General features: G+C 43.7%; 3 protein-coding genes across 3 annotated transcripts in view; 2 read left to right on the plus strand and 1 right to left on the minus strand.

Moving 5' to 3' along the window:
* The first annotated feature begins 11 nt into the window (after positions 1-11).
* On the plus strand, positions 12-2,623 carry LOC118412116 (choline monooxygenase, chloroplastic-like). The gene is made up of 4 exons (XM_035814756.1): positions 12-166; positions 623-723; positions 1,439-1,553; positions 2,202-2,623. The coding sequence occupies exons 1-4, from the start codon at positions 161-163 to the stop codon at positions 2,247-2,249; spliced, it is 270 nt and encodes an 89-aa protein (XP_035670649.1). The 5' UTR covers positions 12-160; the 3' UTR covers positions 2,250-2,623.
* Positions 2,624-2,771: 148 nt separating this feature from the next.
* Positions 2,772-7,651, minus strand: LOC118412113 (hematopoietic prostaglandin D synthase-like). Its single transcript, XM_035814754.1, has 6 exons — positions 7,498-7,651; positions 5,288-5,412; positions 4,777-4,869; positions 3,871-3,986; positions 3,478-3,576; positions 2,772-3,238 (listed from the first exon to the last, which is right to left on the minus strand). Exons 1-6 carry the CDS (start codon positions 7,512-7,514, stop codon positions 3,074-3,076), a joined length of 615 nt encoding a protein of 204 aa, XP_035670647.1. The 5' UTR covers positions 7,515-7,651; the 3' UTR covers positions 2,772-3,073.
* A 2,577-nt stretch (positions 7,652-10,228) lies between these two features.
* Positions 10,229-15,430, plus strand: part of LOC118411000 (hematopoietic prostaglandin D synthase-like) — a 51,483-nt gene continuing 46,281 nt past the window's right edge. Inside the window, exons 1-2 of the mRNA XM_035812993.1 lie at positions 10,229-10,642; positions 11,015-11,107. Coding sequence (XP_035668886.1) covers positions 10,510-10,642; positions 11,015-11,107 — 226 coding nt within the window. The 5' untranslated portion in view covers positions 10,229-10,509. The remainder of the gene's footprint in view (positions 10,643-11,014; positions 11,108-15,430) is intronic.

A 15,430-nucleotide genomic window follows, 5' to 3' on the forward strand; every position in this document is an offset into this window, starting at 1 on the left:
ATCTAATTTGCCTTTTCTGTATTTTCCTGCCAGTTGTAACTGGAAACTGATCGTGGATAACGCATCAGACGGTGGGTATCATCTGGAGTACGTTCACCGCGATCTGTCCTCCAATCTTGACCTCAGTACCTTCCGCACAGAGGTGGGAGACCTTTTTAACATGCAGGTAAGTCGATTGATTCCCTTGGCGTTTCTTCCATATTGAACACCTTTCTCCAGGACTAGATACGGTTATTAAAGGTAGCTTTAGACAACATGACTAATTAATTTGACATCATTACACCACTGTTAGTTAAAATCTGTTTTTTTTTTCCGATGGCGACGCTAACACAACTTGACTGCCATCTTGTCTGTACTTGTTAATCTATGTTTGCTCAATAAAAAAGTTGCTTACTTTTGATACATAAACGAAGAACGAATTTAGAGCCAAAGAATACTATTTAGATCTGTTCTTCTTTTAGTTCTTCTCCTTCCAATGTTCTCCTCATCTGTAGAAAGCCGGGTACATTGAGGTCTTTCACGGTTTTTGAGGCCCTGGTCGATCTGTGTACGTGTGACGTCCATATCACATCAGATTTATCTTTCTTTCTAATCGTGTATCTGATACGAATACAAATTTTAGGAGTGCATTGGCAAAGCAGACGGCGATGATAGTGTAAAGCGTCAGCGCATTGGGACGAAGGCGGTGTACTCCTGTATCTATCCGAACCTGCTGGTTAACAGGTACGGGCGTGATTTTTTATGTGTTTATCTCAACACTTTATGTGCTTAACTCGAAATTTCATTGTCCAAGCTGGACCACATGATACACATAATTTCAATAACTTTATCCAAGGAGGTTTTAACCCCTCGCTTTATCCGTGTTCCATCAGAAACACCTTGTGAGAGGGGGCAGGATTTGCGCTCTTAGAAAATATGGCCTTAGTCGATGTTGTACTTGGACATTTATCTGCCTGTTTTATAAAAACAACGGTTCTTGGTGAATGTCAATGTGCAGATAGTGTTGGGACATTGTCGCACCAAATCCGTAGCGTGTTTTTGGCACACATTTAGACACATTAACCGAAGACGCTCGGTGGGTGTTGCTCCATTGAAAGGGAAAGCCGTGTAAAGCACCTTTCCCAACGTTGGTGCATGATCGGGACCTCTTGACTCCGAGCCCAACGCTCTACCAGTTACGCCACACCAACCACATAAATATGCATGTTTAAAAAAGTTTTAAATGTTCACTACAGTATGTCGACTAAAGAGTACAACGTACCGGAAAAGCTCTGTAAATTTGTTTAGACAAGTTTTAAAAGGAGAGAAGAGACTGTAGATTTTAGATGATATCGAAATGTAACCTCTTTACACCTCTACTTAGTTACATGACTCAATGCATTTAGCCCATGTTCGGCAAGAATATGCAATAAAGATCATTGTCATTGTCAATAAACAGGTATGGTCCCTGGTTGGACATCAACATCGTGCTTCCCCTGGGGCCTGACCGCTCTCTGATGATTTATGACTTCTACCTGAAAGAGACATTCGAGAACGAGATGAGCAAAACAGAGGTAGGATGGTAAAGGGCGGTTTAGTTCTAGCTCTCTTGTGAAGTACAGTATATGTTCCTTGCCTTCATTAGTCTACGGAGGTTGTGAGGAATCGCTCTTCATCTTTTTTTCTATGTACTTTTAGACAGACGAGGACAATCTGGCACTGCACTCAAGTTAGTAACTTATATTAACAATGACACACAGTACAGACAGAAGGTAAAGGCAGTCTTTTACCTTCCCCGACCGAAGTCAGGTACCCATTCTTACACCTGGGTGAAGTGAGGAAGGTCATGTAAAGTGCCCCAAAGGGCACATCGTTGGGGGCACGGCGGGGATCGAACTCAGGACCTCTAGATCCCGAGCCGAACGCTCTACCGGTTACGCCTAGCCCGACGCCACGCCCGACGCTCTTCATTGTGTCATCGATAGTGTGCAGAATTTGGAATGTCCATTTGGAATCAGATGAACAGTGTAATATTACTCCATCTACACTGTGAATGTACTCTTCAACACTGAAGGCAGACATGCCGAGTGGAACCCGAGATTTTTTAAATCAAAATGATCTGCGTCATATTCATGGACATTTGTGCATATTCACGAGAACATCTGTATTTACCCAAAACTCATGATACCATTTACAAAATTGTCCCATCCTCTTAATTACAGTTGGCAAACTTCATCGACCAGAGCCTTCAGGGCAGTGACCAGGTGTAGCAGGAGGACACGAGGGTGTGTGAGGGGGTTCAGAGGGGCATGGAGTCCACTGCGTTCAACGTGGGGCGGTACGCGCCGGACCGGAAATGCCCGTGCACGCCTTCCATCTCCAACTGGCGCGGGATCTGAGGGCAGGGCTGGAGTCAATGGATAGTTCCGACTAAAGGAATCATCTTATAACGTAGGCAAAGCCAGTTGTGAGCTTTCTCCATCAATGTCATTATGGGGAATTGTGCAGGGATATTTCTTAATAAAGGAATTTTCTTAACATAGGCAAAGCCCGTTTTTAGCTGTCTCTATCAATTTCATTACGGGGAATTGTGCAATTGAATAAGGGGTGCAATTGAATAATGTTAGAATATAATAATGGTGAACAAATATTCAAGCTAAGGTAAATACAAATGGGTGCTCCAATGATGGTACCAAGAACGATATATGTAATCTATATAATGTAATCATGTATGAATCCCTTGCTTTAAGACGAACACACTCTAGTATGTAAAAAGTCCATTTGAGCACATAGAGGTTTAGGCAGATTTATTGGAATTACTGTAGGAAAGCGCGTGGCATTTGCTGTAAGTCACACATGGTAAGCCGTTTTAATGGTTATGTTACACTGGTGGTAGATTGGTAAGAAATTCAACCTGGTATTATTAGGCAGGCCTTCATCTGTCCGTTAGGTTAGTCTATGGTTCTACATGTAATATACAAAAAAATGGAATTAAAAACTGCTTTTCTCTGTACCTTGGTAAGGAAACACTAGTACGGCGTTAGATCCTGGCAAACGACTATTTTTAGCTGTTGCCTTGACAACGGCACTTTGGCTACATTTTGGTCTGCGGGCGCTCCTTGAGCCACCTAGCGACCCCCTGTTGGGACTGCACGTTGTCCATGACCTTGGCGAGGTTGGAAAACCCGTCCAGTACGGCGGGGTTCATGGGCGTCACCCAGCCAATCATGTTGAAGAACGCGAGGTCGGCCCAGGTCAGCTGTAAAGATTGAAAGGACATCAAGTTTATAAGATTACGTAAGACATTGCCTTTACGTTATCTATTCTCATAGAGTTCGTCATATTGGTTTGTTTATTCATAAATATCAGATACGCTATGCAAACGCTAATGGCGCAAAAGCCTAAAATATGATACATCGTATCTTTGTGTATGTTATCTCTGCTATAATGGATTTTAGCCTCGTTCTTTGCACAAGCAGAATAAGGTTGATTACGAACCGAACCACCGACGAAGAATCCCTCCGCGCTGGCTAACTTCTCGTAGTTCCCGAGGAACTGTGGCAGGAACCCTCCTGCCAACTCCTTCTGGAGCTCCGCCTGAAAAAACAGATGTTCGAAATCGAGTATTATAGATGGGCATCCACTGTTGGTAGGAAGAAACTTGGATTTAGAAAACCAAAACTAATGTTATATTTACAGCACTTATATCTCATAATTGTTTCCTATCATGCCAAAACATGATAAAAGGGTCTTATCTGGTGGCTTATTAACGTGTGCAATGACCAAGTGGATGGGGTAAGCCTTGCATTCGGTAGGTCGTGAGTTCGATACCAGTCCGACTCATACCTACGGTTTTAAAGAGAGTACATACAGGTTCACGAACAGACTGACCTTCTTTTCCTCGTCTTTCTCATTGAACACTGCCAGCAGTTTCTTTGCCAGATCGTCCAGTCCGTCTACAATCATGTCTGCTTTAGCCTCGTCCAGAGGAGTCTTTCCGGCCAGACCTAGTGGCAAAGTGGAAATTACAATTATGCTACCGTGACTTTTAGGAAAACGGGCCCGCCAAGTAGTTCACGGGCTGGTTTGTTGTACTTTCGGGAGTGACCCCTACGCGGCCCCGATGAGCACCCTGCGGCCACCGGGCCATTTTGGGGCACGGTTGGGACTAAACCGCAGTTAAATCATCCCGGACCTGGTGACAAAGCGACACCGTAACCAACCCCCGAAAACACTGAGAAGTACCCCCGCGATACCCGTCACTCCACCACGGGTGATGCTCTATGTATGAAAATAGACTTGATTCTCTAAATCTGAATGCATTCAACTTGTAAAAATGTCTTTCTTGAGATACGATCACGTGCCACGGAGCGAATGTGATCGGTTGAAGATTCTCGAGAAAGACGAATGCAGTCGAAACCGGTCTAGTACCGTCTCTGAGCTGTCATTTTCCCAAAGCTTAGGAATGGTGATTGATTGAGGCCAATATGTATACACACCGTCGCGCAGCCGGTAGGTTCTTTCTTGAATACATAACCAGTAGTCATAGCCTGGGTACCATCCGGACAGCAGTTCACTAACTCTACTGGAGCCAGGGACTAATTGCTTCCATCACATCTGAACCGTTGAGCCTCTATCATTAACGTACAAATGAGAAACACCAACTTCGTTACTGTCAAGAACTACTTGATTTACGAGTAAGATACCTTTCAAGTGTATTTTTCCATCGGTCACTGAATGTAAGGAATCATTAGTTACTTTCACTAAAAAAATTATGTTTTTTTCTGCTTTATTCACCTGTTGTCCTGGCGACGTACCGAGCGATAGTCGTACTCTGGCAGAGGGGGACGTCATCAACGTACAGAAGCGGCAGCTGGCCCATGGGAGTCTCTGTGGGCGGAGAAGTGAAACGTTTTTATCGTTATCATGTGTCTGTTGAGTGAGGGAAAATGACAATTTTTGACTAACCTCCAAGAAAATGTATGTCACTTTCCAAAGGGCCAAAGCTATATCCTATAGATTTGCCACCGGTGGCCTGACTTTATCCTTTGAAGAAATCAAATCGTCTGTAATCTATTTAATCCTTTTCTTTCCTTCCATGTCTCCTATCCTCTTCAGCTCGTTAATAATTCCCATTTGATAATGGCATTTTTTTTATTTCCCAACGAACGAGTTCGCTTGCAATTGAAAGCAAAACATCTCCAGATAAACTGTTTTAATTGGATTTGCGGGTATGGAAGGTGTGTGTTTTAGCATTGATTTTAATGAACCGGTCTAATCAGTGTGGTATGAGAGTACATGTACTCACTTGGCTTGAGCTCCTTCCATTGGTCCGAGCTGAACTCGAAGCGCTGGTCCTCGTACTGTAGGTCTGCCGCTGCGAACAGCAGCCGGGTCAGCTCGGCTCTCCCCCGGATGTTAAAGTACACCAACCTAATGGTACGAATATTCTTGTCATATCTCAGCAATACCTACTTGGAACCAAACTTTTCACAACTGATTTATATTACATTTCAACAGGTATCTTTTACCATCAAGATGTTCTTAAGTTATGCTGGCTACAAATATGAGACACACACACAGACACACACACACACACACACACAAACACACACACACACACACACACACACACACACACACGCAGACACACAGACACAGACAGACACAGTGCACAGACACACACACATACACACACACACACACAAGCGCACACATAACACACACACACGCAAAACAATACCTCCATTTTTCATTAAGGTCACTTTCATATTGCGTAGGGGTGGTTGTATCGGCTGAGGTTTGTACAACACGAAAAGGGAAGCTAGGATTAGGCTAGTAGGAAAACGTAACGACGTTCGGTCTCCCAATATCTGCTTGAAGGTTAGCAATTTCACAGCAGACTTGTTTCCTCTCCACCAGACCGTGTCTATCACCAAACTGATCCCAGGATAGAGGCCTTCAACCTTGGCCCACATTCGTTTGGCACGAGGGACTTACGGGGAATCACAGGTGGTAGTCGTCTGCAACCGCGCCACCATGACGTCACGTCTTCTGACGTCATGACGGACACGGTGATTGGCTCGGGTAGCAAACGCACGATTTCGCATTACCCCTCGCGTGTCTCTTAAGACCTGCTGTGTTGAATTTCGGCCCATCTCGAACTTTTCCTTTCTGATATCGTTGTCTTTCGAAGAAATGTGTTGCACAGCAAAATTTGGTGTTATCTCAATCCATTTATACTCGTAAATGTTGAGGCAATTTATTAATAGACGAACATTTTGAAAATTATGTCACTATTCATATTTGAGGACTGTATACTAGTACCTTAAATCGTTGTTTTTAATAGTAAATGGTGAACACTGTTATAGCTAAGCCCTATAATGCATTTTCCCTTCTAGAAATAAGAAACCGAAGTGGCGATCTTGCTTGCAATTGCCAACGATCATTGTCATGGCATGTGATTTACGCCTGGACATTGCTTCAAGGCCAGTCTACTTAGGGTATGTAAACTTACGGTGGGCAATGCACACAATGTCTACATGGTTGTTTTGAAAATACCTTGTAGATATGAAGAAAAAACTATAAACTTTATGTACGTCTAAGGTCTTTTTGCTGCATCACAATTAGTTTACTTACACCTAAGCGTGCGCCGTATTTTATTTTAGAGAACGACGCGTTCTACACGCCTGCAGGCTTTTCATTGAGGTCATGAGGGAAGAGGTAGGGGTCGGACAAAACATTTAACAGAGGTACAGTTTACATAATTTAAAGTCTATACACATATTTTACACGTGTAACAAAAATGGTACAAAAAATAATAGTGGGTACTACTGCATGATTAGAACCCGTTTAGCTAGACGCTTGGCCCTTTGACTGAACTGAGCAAGTGCAGTTTGTATCTCAAATATAACGCTTGGCACTCGGCAGATCAAGCTACAATTACTGCCGCAGGGAAGCCCGCAATGGTACAGCCCCTCCCTTTGATTCACTGCACTGATTGTCCTACGTTTTCAAGTAGGGCAACGTGATGTGATTTGACTTTTAGTATAATTAATGCGTCAATCTATCAACCAATCATCCACAGGTCACACAACAACGACTGAATATATAGCCAGAAAAGACAATTCCCCCTATAGCTACGCTCTGCATATTTAACTCCAAGTGTTGCTATACCATTCCAGCAGTGTTCACAAAATGTTAATCTCTTAAACACTGCATAGGTTGCTCGAAAAATAGCAGAAATTGGCCAGAAGAGTTAATCGGCCATACAGCTATCGTCTGCAACCACTACGGAGCAAATCCGAGTTACAGAAATGACCTATATATTCACGGCATTATCAAAGTGGATTGTAAGTATTCGAGGGCAAATAAAATTCGATTAGATAAGATACAGTTACTTCCGGGTATAACAGCGATATCTTATCAATAGAGTTTCATTTTTCCTTAAATGTTGCTTATTTGCATGTCGAATCTTCATATACCGTATTATACGAATTGTAAGTAAAATTCTCTAACCTGTATTTCGGTGCCATCCCGTCAGTGTTGTTGTTCTCACGACTGTCTGAGGCAGAAGCAGACTGTGCACTGGCTCGGTGTGTCTCGCGCCGGTGTTGGGTGGCGCCCTGAGGACCTGCCCTACAGGTTCCTTATATAAAGTACAGAAAGCAGCAGGTCGCGGGGAGGTTCACTAAACAACAAGAAAGAAAGAGTTTTCGCAAAATAGAAGAGAGAGAGGGGGGGGGGGGGCGGAGAGAGACTGAAGAGAAGGGGGTGAGAGAGAATGCGATTAAGAGAGGGGCTGAGAGATAGAGTGAACTTGGTAAATTTCGCGATCGCTTTCTCTGACAATTGCATGATGTGTTGTATGTCAATAATAATGATAATGATAATACAGGTGGTCGTACTTTCCTTGCTACGATCAAATCTTGCATTTCATTATTCTTAGAGCTGCACTCTTTCATATCCCACATATACTCCATTCCTCTGAATTTCACCTTTATTTCATTCAACGCGTTTCATGAGTCTAACGGATTTTTTAAAATGTTGATAAACTGAATGCTAGATAGAGCTCTCTCACCCCTTCGTTTCATCTATGCACCATATACACCTTATGCCGGTTTTTGTTGTATTATTTACCCTGTAAACCGTCTATATATATATCATGGTGTAACACACCAGGGTTGTACTGAAGAGTACAAGTTGTACAACTGAACAGATTTAAGTGTTCCACTCGCACCTGAAAGGACCCATCTTTTAGGTAAATTTGGTGGGTTCTTTTACATGCTTGAGGCGCGGCTTTCCTCACAGATTCTTGTATTCTGGTTGACCCCTGATGCCTCTGTTTTGCGAATTCACGATGACAGAGCAAAAACGGGAGGAGGTACGTACGTAGAACCAGATCAGCGTGCCCTAAGGTATACGGATCAAGGCCGCGGCTTACGTCACGAGATCCCCCGGCCTGTCGACATGTTGTACCCTGGTTGTGTAGTCGTGAAACAACCTTGAGTTCGGTCGAGTGGTAGAAATTGGGCCAGACGAAGTCGATTATACGGATAAGGTGCGCATTAATTCACGTCCGTTTCCAAAAAAAAAAATGTTGCCTGCAAATGAGAGTATATATAGATATCTTTATACAGTATATACCGCAAGTTGAAAATTGATACTAGAATGCCAAAATCAATTTCAAAGGCAAACAAAAAGAAGACGTGGAATACCAAAAATAAAGAGTTCATTGTTTGATAGACAGTGTTTTCAGTCAGTTGTACAACCTTCCTTGCAACTTAAGATTTTTGAACGATCGTATAATTTTCGGGCTGCCCAGAGAATGTCATCCCTAAAATGTACTTAGTACGGCCTTATCAGCGAGGATTAAGCTTAAGGTTGTGATTTCCAAGCAGATGTTGGGTGGTTAGGTGACTGTCCGTTTGTCCGACACACAACCCTTCAAACGATAATTGTGACGAATAATAAGAAAACATTATCAACAACCGTCTGCTTTGAGATAAGTTGGACTCTTCGGTCGGTCTCGAAGAAGTACATGTGTACAGCCGGTTGGGATCTGGACACCCGTTTTTAACTTGATATTGACCCCCCTCTCAATGTCTTTGCATTCTGCGCATTGATTTTGGGGTTTCATCTGTACTCGTTGTCAAACTGCAACTGGTTAGCGTATGACAAGATGTACATTTTTAAAGACTCCGAGCTTTAATAAACTCCTGCAGACACACTTCCGCAATCGACCAGTATACTTATTATAGTAAATTGTTCACGTCAGTAGGTGACAAGAAATGTGTCGAAATTTCCAATTATAATATGTCAATATCGTTTAAAAAGATAAGCAACATATTCATATAGTTCAACAACTACAATTAGCTTTAAAAGTATATTAGTACCTCATTGGCCGTGATGACACTTTTATCAATGAGCATCGTGACTGATTTCGAGGGTGCGTCGCCTTTCGGTACTGAAATATCCCGGGTTTGTTTTGTGAGACGCTCGCATTGTCAGCTCTTGTACATGTGTTCGTCCTAAATATAGGATCATGGCAAATATGTCATTATCATTGTTAATCGAAACAGATCATAGCATAACAGTTATGCACAATATTATGCAATTCATAAGCTTTAACGACGGAGATATGAAATATTTTTTGTGGGAATTTGGTATACGGAATACCACTTTCAGAATGTCGAAGACTAAATATTGGTAGCACTTTGTTTGCAATTCATTGATATAAATTTCAAAGCAGATGTGTGGTATTGGCTTGATTCCGTACGTTTTGAAAACAAACGGCGTTCAACCAAGACAAAGACAATTATATATCAAACCACACATCCGCTTGAAGAATAGCGGAGATAGCGGTACATCGCAGTTGTATTTATGTAATGTTACACCATCCGTGACCTGCAAATGACCGCAAATGTGGCTGGACCGATCACTACATATGGGATTGGATGTGTTCCGACATTTCCAGGGCTCGTTTCAGTAGTTAGAATAAAATCAAATCTAAAAAAAAGTGCATGTCTACAAAAAAAATTGATCACTGCACGGAACCCTTTTCTAGGGTTCAGTTCTTCGAATTATCGCTCGAATATACAACCCATTAAAGCATCAAATGGTTTGCCCCCGTAATTTCCATACTCAGCATTCTATCGCAACCTGCAGGTCGCAGTCTGATCGGTCAACGAAAATTTATTTAGAATCTACCAAACCAGACAGACCCATGGGGAGGGTGTGACCGTGACGTTTTGACGGCTTCTGAACACAGATTGTGTTTGTGAAATATTGCTGTTGTAAAGAGCAACCTCTATTGTAGCGTTGCCGCTGCGTTGGTCATGAAGGGTAACGTTAGAGTATACTAGTACCAGAATATCTATCCCCAGAACCCTTGCAAAGCTTTTAGATGGTTCCGCTCGGATCTACTCCCATTGCCACATCAGTCATCACTCTTGTCTGCACGAGGGCTGTGGTTCGATAGACGATTTTAAGACATCTTCTAAACAATAGCGATCGTCCTATTTTGTAAAGATGCCGAGCTACAAGTTGTACTACTTCCACGGTCGGGGTCGAGCGGAGCCCGCCAGGCTGATGTTGGCGGCTGCCGGGCTGCCTTACGAGGATGTCCGCATAGAGTTCGAGCGATGGCCGGAATACAAGCCAAGTAGGTCATTGTAGCCTGGGCACCATCCTATTCATGGCGGTGTGTGTGTGTGTGTGTGTGTGTGTGTGTGTGTGTGTGTGTGTGTGTGTGTGTGTGTGTGTGTGTGTGTGTGTGTGTGTGTGTGTGTGTGTGTGTGTGTGTGTGTGTGTGTGTGTGTGTGTGTGTGTGTGTGTGTGTGTGTGTGTGTGTGTGTGTGTGCGCGCGCGCGCGCGTGCGTGCGTGCGAGCGTGAGCAGCATTCAAATTTTTCATCACGTGGTCCGGGCACGCTACCGGATGTTTTAAGTGGCCGTTTTTGTTTAAATCAAACTCAGAATTTCTGAATACCTCATGTTTCCTTTTTATTATTGTTATTCTTTTTTCATTTTGCTAGAAATGCCAATGGGCCAGGCGCCTGTGCTGGACGTGGACGGAACCATGATCTGTCAGAGTGTTGCCATCGCCAGGTTTATTGCCAAGGAATCAGGTAGGTAATACGTAGTGCCAGCCAGAAAATCATAAGGACCGTTTAAATAGCGATCGGGTTCGCTTAAAAGGCTGGGCTGTCTACCAGGCCAGGCTACCTGGCCTGTCTACCTGGCCTGGCTATCACGTCAGGCTGCTCAGATCCCCCCATTCATAGCCCCATCATGTGGCACTCAGCCAAAATAGCTGATTGACAGGCATAGTAATTGCTAATTTCAAACCCTGTCAGTGCCCTGAGGTTGGCCTGTCCACTGGCTGGACCCTTCGGGAATGTGTCTGGGAGGCCTTCCTTTACGGACTGTGTCAGGAACACATTCAAGTACTGTACCAGCACTGTGTTCGGTACATGCTTTAGGTTGTTAGACCTAGAAAACAGAGGTCATGGGTTCAAATCTTTTGACATGTCACAAAATCTGTGCTGATTACAGTACTTAAAATCCCCACTCCAACTTGTACAAGGGGGTTGGAGAGAATATTGGCAGTGGAAGGAGAGGATTGGGCTCTGTCCTAGACACAAAAAGCGTGGCAATGAAAAAGCATTGCCATGGCGACGGTAATATCGTTTGTCTTTGTTATACATGTATTTGGTATCTTGATAGAGATGATTGAGGAATTGTATGCTTGATAAGTCATGGTCATGTTCCGGGCTGTATGTGCTAGTGTCGTAGTGTCGCGTCACGTTGTCCTTGATGTGCTGTGTAGTATGATGTTGTTAATGGTGTGGTTTAGATGGTGTTGTATATGGATTGGTAGCAAGGTCTGTATTATTAAAGTGAAAAATTGTCACCTGTGTAGAATCAAATACATAGATGCGGTCTGTTGTAATCTATCACAATGTTCATGTGAAACCGTCTGTAATTTGCCGATGACAACAAATACCAAGATATTGGAAACAACTGCAACATTGAGGTATGTGCTTTTTCTGTACACCTTAAGTACATCGATATAGATACGCGCATAAAAGGAATGCAAAACATATTAGTCCCTACAATCTTATGTCTGTGCGTGTGAGTGAACCCCATTATCATATGAGCTTTTATGTTGTACTGTTACGTCCATAGCGACTTCTCTGAGCGGACCAAAGGTACACATGGCTGTACGCCAAGGTGATCATGGCCAACAGGAAGGATGTCGCTTCGTAACATGGTCCATGGCGGTGTGGAAATGCTCAGATCATATGCAGCAATGAAATATAACGTTACCCAATTAGTGTAATTTGCAATGTTATAGATTCTAATTACAGGGGGACCGCAAAATTCCACCGCAGCTTTAAAATTGAACTTTAGACAAACGACAACCTTAGCTGAACGCGCGCGCAATTACGGCATTATTTAAACGTCTCGTTTGTAAGATGCATATAACCTCGCACAAGTTAAATATTACCATAGAGAAATATCAAAACAATTAACAAAGTTGAAATTAGAAAGTTTATTTCAAGCATGCTACATGTTACATTGATATTGTGCAATAATCTGCGCCTGGCCAGATAAGTGTTGGGTTTCGGGTAATCCATTTTATGTCATCGGTTCCAAGGAAACAAGGTATCTGGCCAACGCCGCAATGTTGACATCTATAGGTGTATGAATAAGCCATTCTATAACATCTGTTTAAAGATCAAGAGCTGAACGACCTTCTGTGACATACAGGGAGATACAACCAAGTTACGGTAGTTTGGTGCTTGCGGGTAAAAACTTCTCGGTTCCGTTGAAATACGGGTCAAAGATTTGGCGTTTCGTGGATCTTTAAACGTGCCAGCTGTGATTAAAACGCAAACGGACACTCCTTCATCGGGGACTTCCAACTTTGGAATGCACGTGATTATGATTATTGTGATTATTATTATGCAGAAGCCACTGTTCATACCGACTTAGTTTTGTTCCGTGCTACTCGGTGTACGTGTCACTTCGGTGGCAATTCGGGTCGATGACCTGTTCCGACTTTTACGTCTGCCCTCTAAAGCTACCCTCAAACGCGGGGCGAATAATTTCTTATCCTGAACTTTATTCTTTATCCAAACAAGGACTTCCAGGCCCTTGTCCCAAGAATTTTGCTAGTTTTTCCCATACGTCCACGTTTTGGTGCAGTGACCCAGCGATGAACGTTTTGGTGTCCCGGAAGGGTAGTGAGGTCGGGTTCACGTCAATCTGGAGGGTACCGCCTCTTCCGCCGGGACACGTGTTCGTCGGGCCCATGCCAGCCACGGGGTGCCCTCCCATGTGACCTACGTGGTGGCTTGTGCCGTGCGTCTATGGCAGAATAACTATGCAGCACATTATCTTTTGTTACAAAACAACTGACAAAAGGGGAGGTAAGTTGGTCACTCATATGATTTGGATTGTATTTAGAAATATCTGGTGTATAGATGTCATGTATGCCTTCCTTTTACTTAGCCGTATTGTGTGATGAATGTGATGATTTGTATAAGCTTGCCGCTTGGTGAGTTGGGTGGCCGGGGCCCTTAACGGACGCTGGGTGCTACAGGGAAAACATGAGATGGGGCATATCTTAGTTTAAAGTTATGTAGGGAGAAAGAGACATGTCATGCATTTGCGTGAGCGTGATTATCGTCGCGGTGGTTCTGCTCTGTTCTGTGAGTGTGAGTGGTTCTGTTCTAGTAATCAGTGGCGGTTTGTTTACATCTCCGTGGAAGGGGGAGGCGATCATGTGGTACTTATTTCCTCGTGGCCCTCTCTCACGGGTGGCTCTTGTTATCAGTAACGCATGTATTCTGATCTGTCAACTAGGCCTGAACAAACACAGAAACCGCTAAACCATGTGTAGGACGGTGATACCCAACTTTAATGCTCGTCAAAAAATGGACATCACTAGCTCTGTATCGTGGGCTGTCCTGTTTTGTCATCTTTTAGCACTACATCCTCTAATCAAACCTCTTTGTGACTAGGACGTGTCTTACTTGTCTATTATGCCTTCAAAACATTAACATCTTGTCAAATTATACCTACCAACAGTTATGGGAAGACCAGTATAGGATCTCATAAGCAATGAACCGTCAAACGCTATTAGGTGACCTTATAAAACACAACAGGGCCGATCTCATCTCACTGACCATATCTTACCTCGAATTAAGTAACAATTATAACCGTCCACAAGGCCCCATCAGCAAGACCGAGCTGAAGTTAGCAGCCCGTTTAAGCTAGGGGCACAACCCGCCGTACGTGCTTTTTGTCCGTACGTTTTTTGGAGGTCACGTCCGCCACGTATTTCCGAAAACGTGGGGAAGGACTGGTAAGAGCAGGGAGGGAGTACGTCTCAACGCACGTCTCTCGCACGGTTGTGCAAGCTAAGGTGTAAGTATGTGGTCTGCACGCCACGCCTGGCCGTGAGCCGGTCGCGTGCATCGTTCGTTGCGCAAGTGGTAAGTGAGTTGTACGTGCTTATAACGTACAATCTCTGTGCGATTTCCCACGTTTTGGCACGTAGACACCACGCAGTTGCAAGTACGACGGGTAGCAGAACACAGTTTTTCGCCTATGGGGATTTACATGGTTAAGGACCCCAAAGTGAGGTGGTTCGACGACTCAAAAAATATATCAGGGTGCAAAAGTAATTAACAAGAATTCGATATGTTGGAGTTGAGGGTATAATCTACAACATATGTGAAAACGAGATGAAGTTTGTCGTCTCGTTTTCCCAGAAAGAACACTTTGAAATGAGCCCCAGCGGAGGTCACCATACTGCAGCCGACACACGGAAGTAGCGGGAACCGGATTCGTGCGCGAAATTCTACCCAGCCAAACAAACATCGTAACCCAACTCATACAGTCTCAAAACTTACGTATCCCTCTACTGTTCACCACAGTTTCCGACTCGCTGACGTGCACAGAAAAATTTCTATGGCTTTTCAAGAACTGCGACGACCTATTTTGTGCCCGATCTACTTATGTCCACGGGGGTCGCCCATAAATACTGTGTTATGCGACCTTAAGCAAACTTGACCTTGGATTTTTTTCCGCTCATACAATAAAACCAGTCAAGATATAAAACCGTACCAAGTCTTAGAGCAGAAATCCAAATGGTTCCTGAGATATGGCCAACTTTGCACTTCGACGCCTAGCACAGGTGTCGGCCCCGTACAAGGGCTATCTGTGGGGCCGCTAATTGGTCTCATTATCTCAACAAATCTAATATTCTGGTTGACTTTTTCTTCTACAAAGAGCTTGCCAGACCTTATTCTAACGTTCTGAGTGATTGGGGTTGGGGGTTAGTCTTTTTTCGGCGGAAAAAGGGGGGGGGGGGTAAAGCGGGTATTGGATCAGCTTAAGTCCTATACTTAAGCTTAGGGCGCGGTCTTGGCGGCCGTTGC

This window comes from Branchiostoma floridae, chromosome 3 (assembly GCF_000003815.2).
Source record: "Branchiostoma floridae strain S238N-H82 chromosome 3, Bfl_VNyyK, whole genome shotgun sequence".
NCBI classification, from domain to species: Eukaryota; Metazoa; Chordata; class Leptocardii; order Amphioxiformes; family Branchiostomatidae; genus Branchiostoma; species Branchiostoma floridae.

Excerpts from the sequence above, each read along its gene's own strand:
- LOC118412116 (XM_035814756.1), top strand. Across the intron at positions 724-1,438 it reads CCGAACCTGCTGGTTAACAG|GTATGGTCCCTGGTTGGACA; the intron begins GTACGGGCGTGA and ends GTCAATAAACAG. Across the intron at positions 1,554-2,201 it reads ACGAGATGAGCAAAACAGAG|TTGGCAAACTTCATCGACCA; the intron begins GTAGGATGGTAA and ends TCTTAATTACAG.
- LOC118412113 (XM_035814754.1), bottom strand. Across the intron at positions 3,987-4,776 it reads GTACGTCGCCAGGACAACAG|GTCTGGCCGGAAAGACTCCT; the intron begins GTGAATAAAGCA and ends CTTTGCCACTAG. Across the intron at positions 3,577-3,870 it reads AGAAAGACGAGGAAAAGAAG|GCGGAGCTCCAGAAGGAGTT; the intron begins GTCAGTCTGTTC and ends CTGTTTTTTCAG.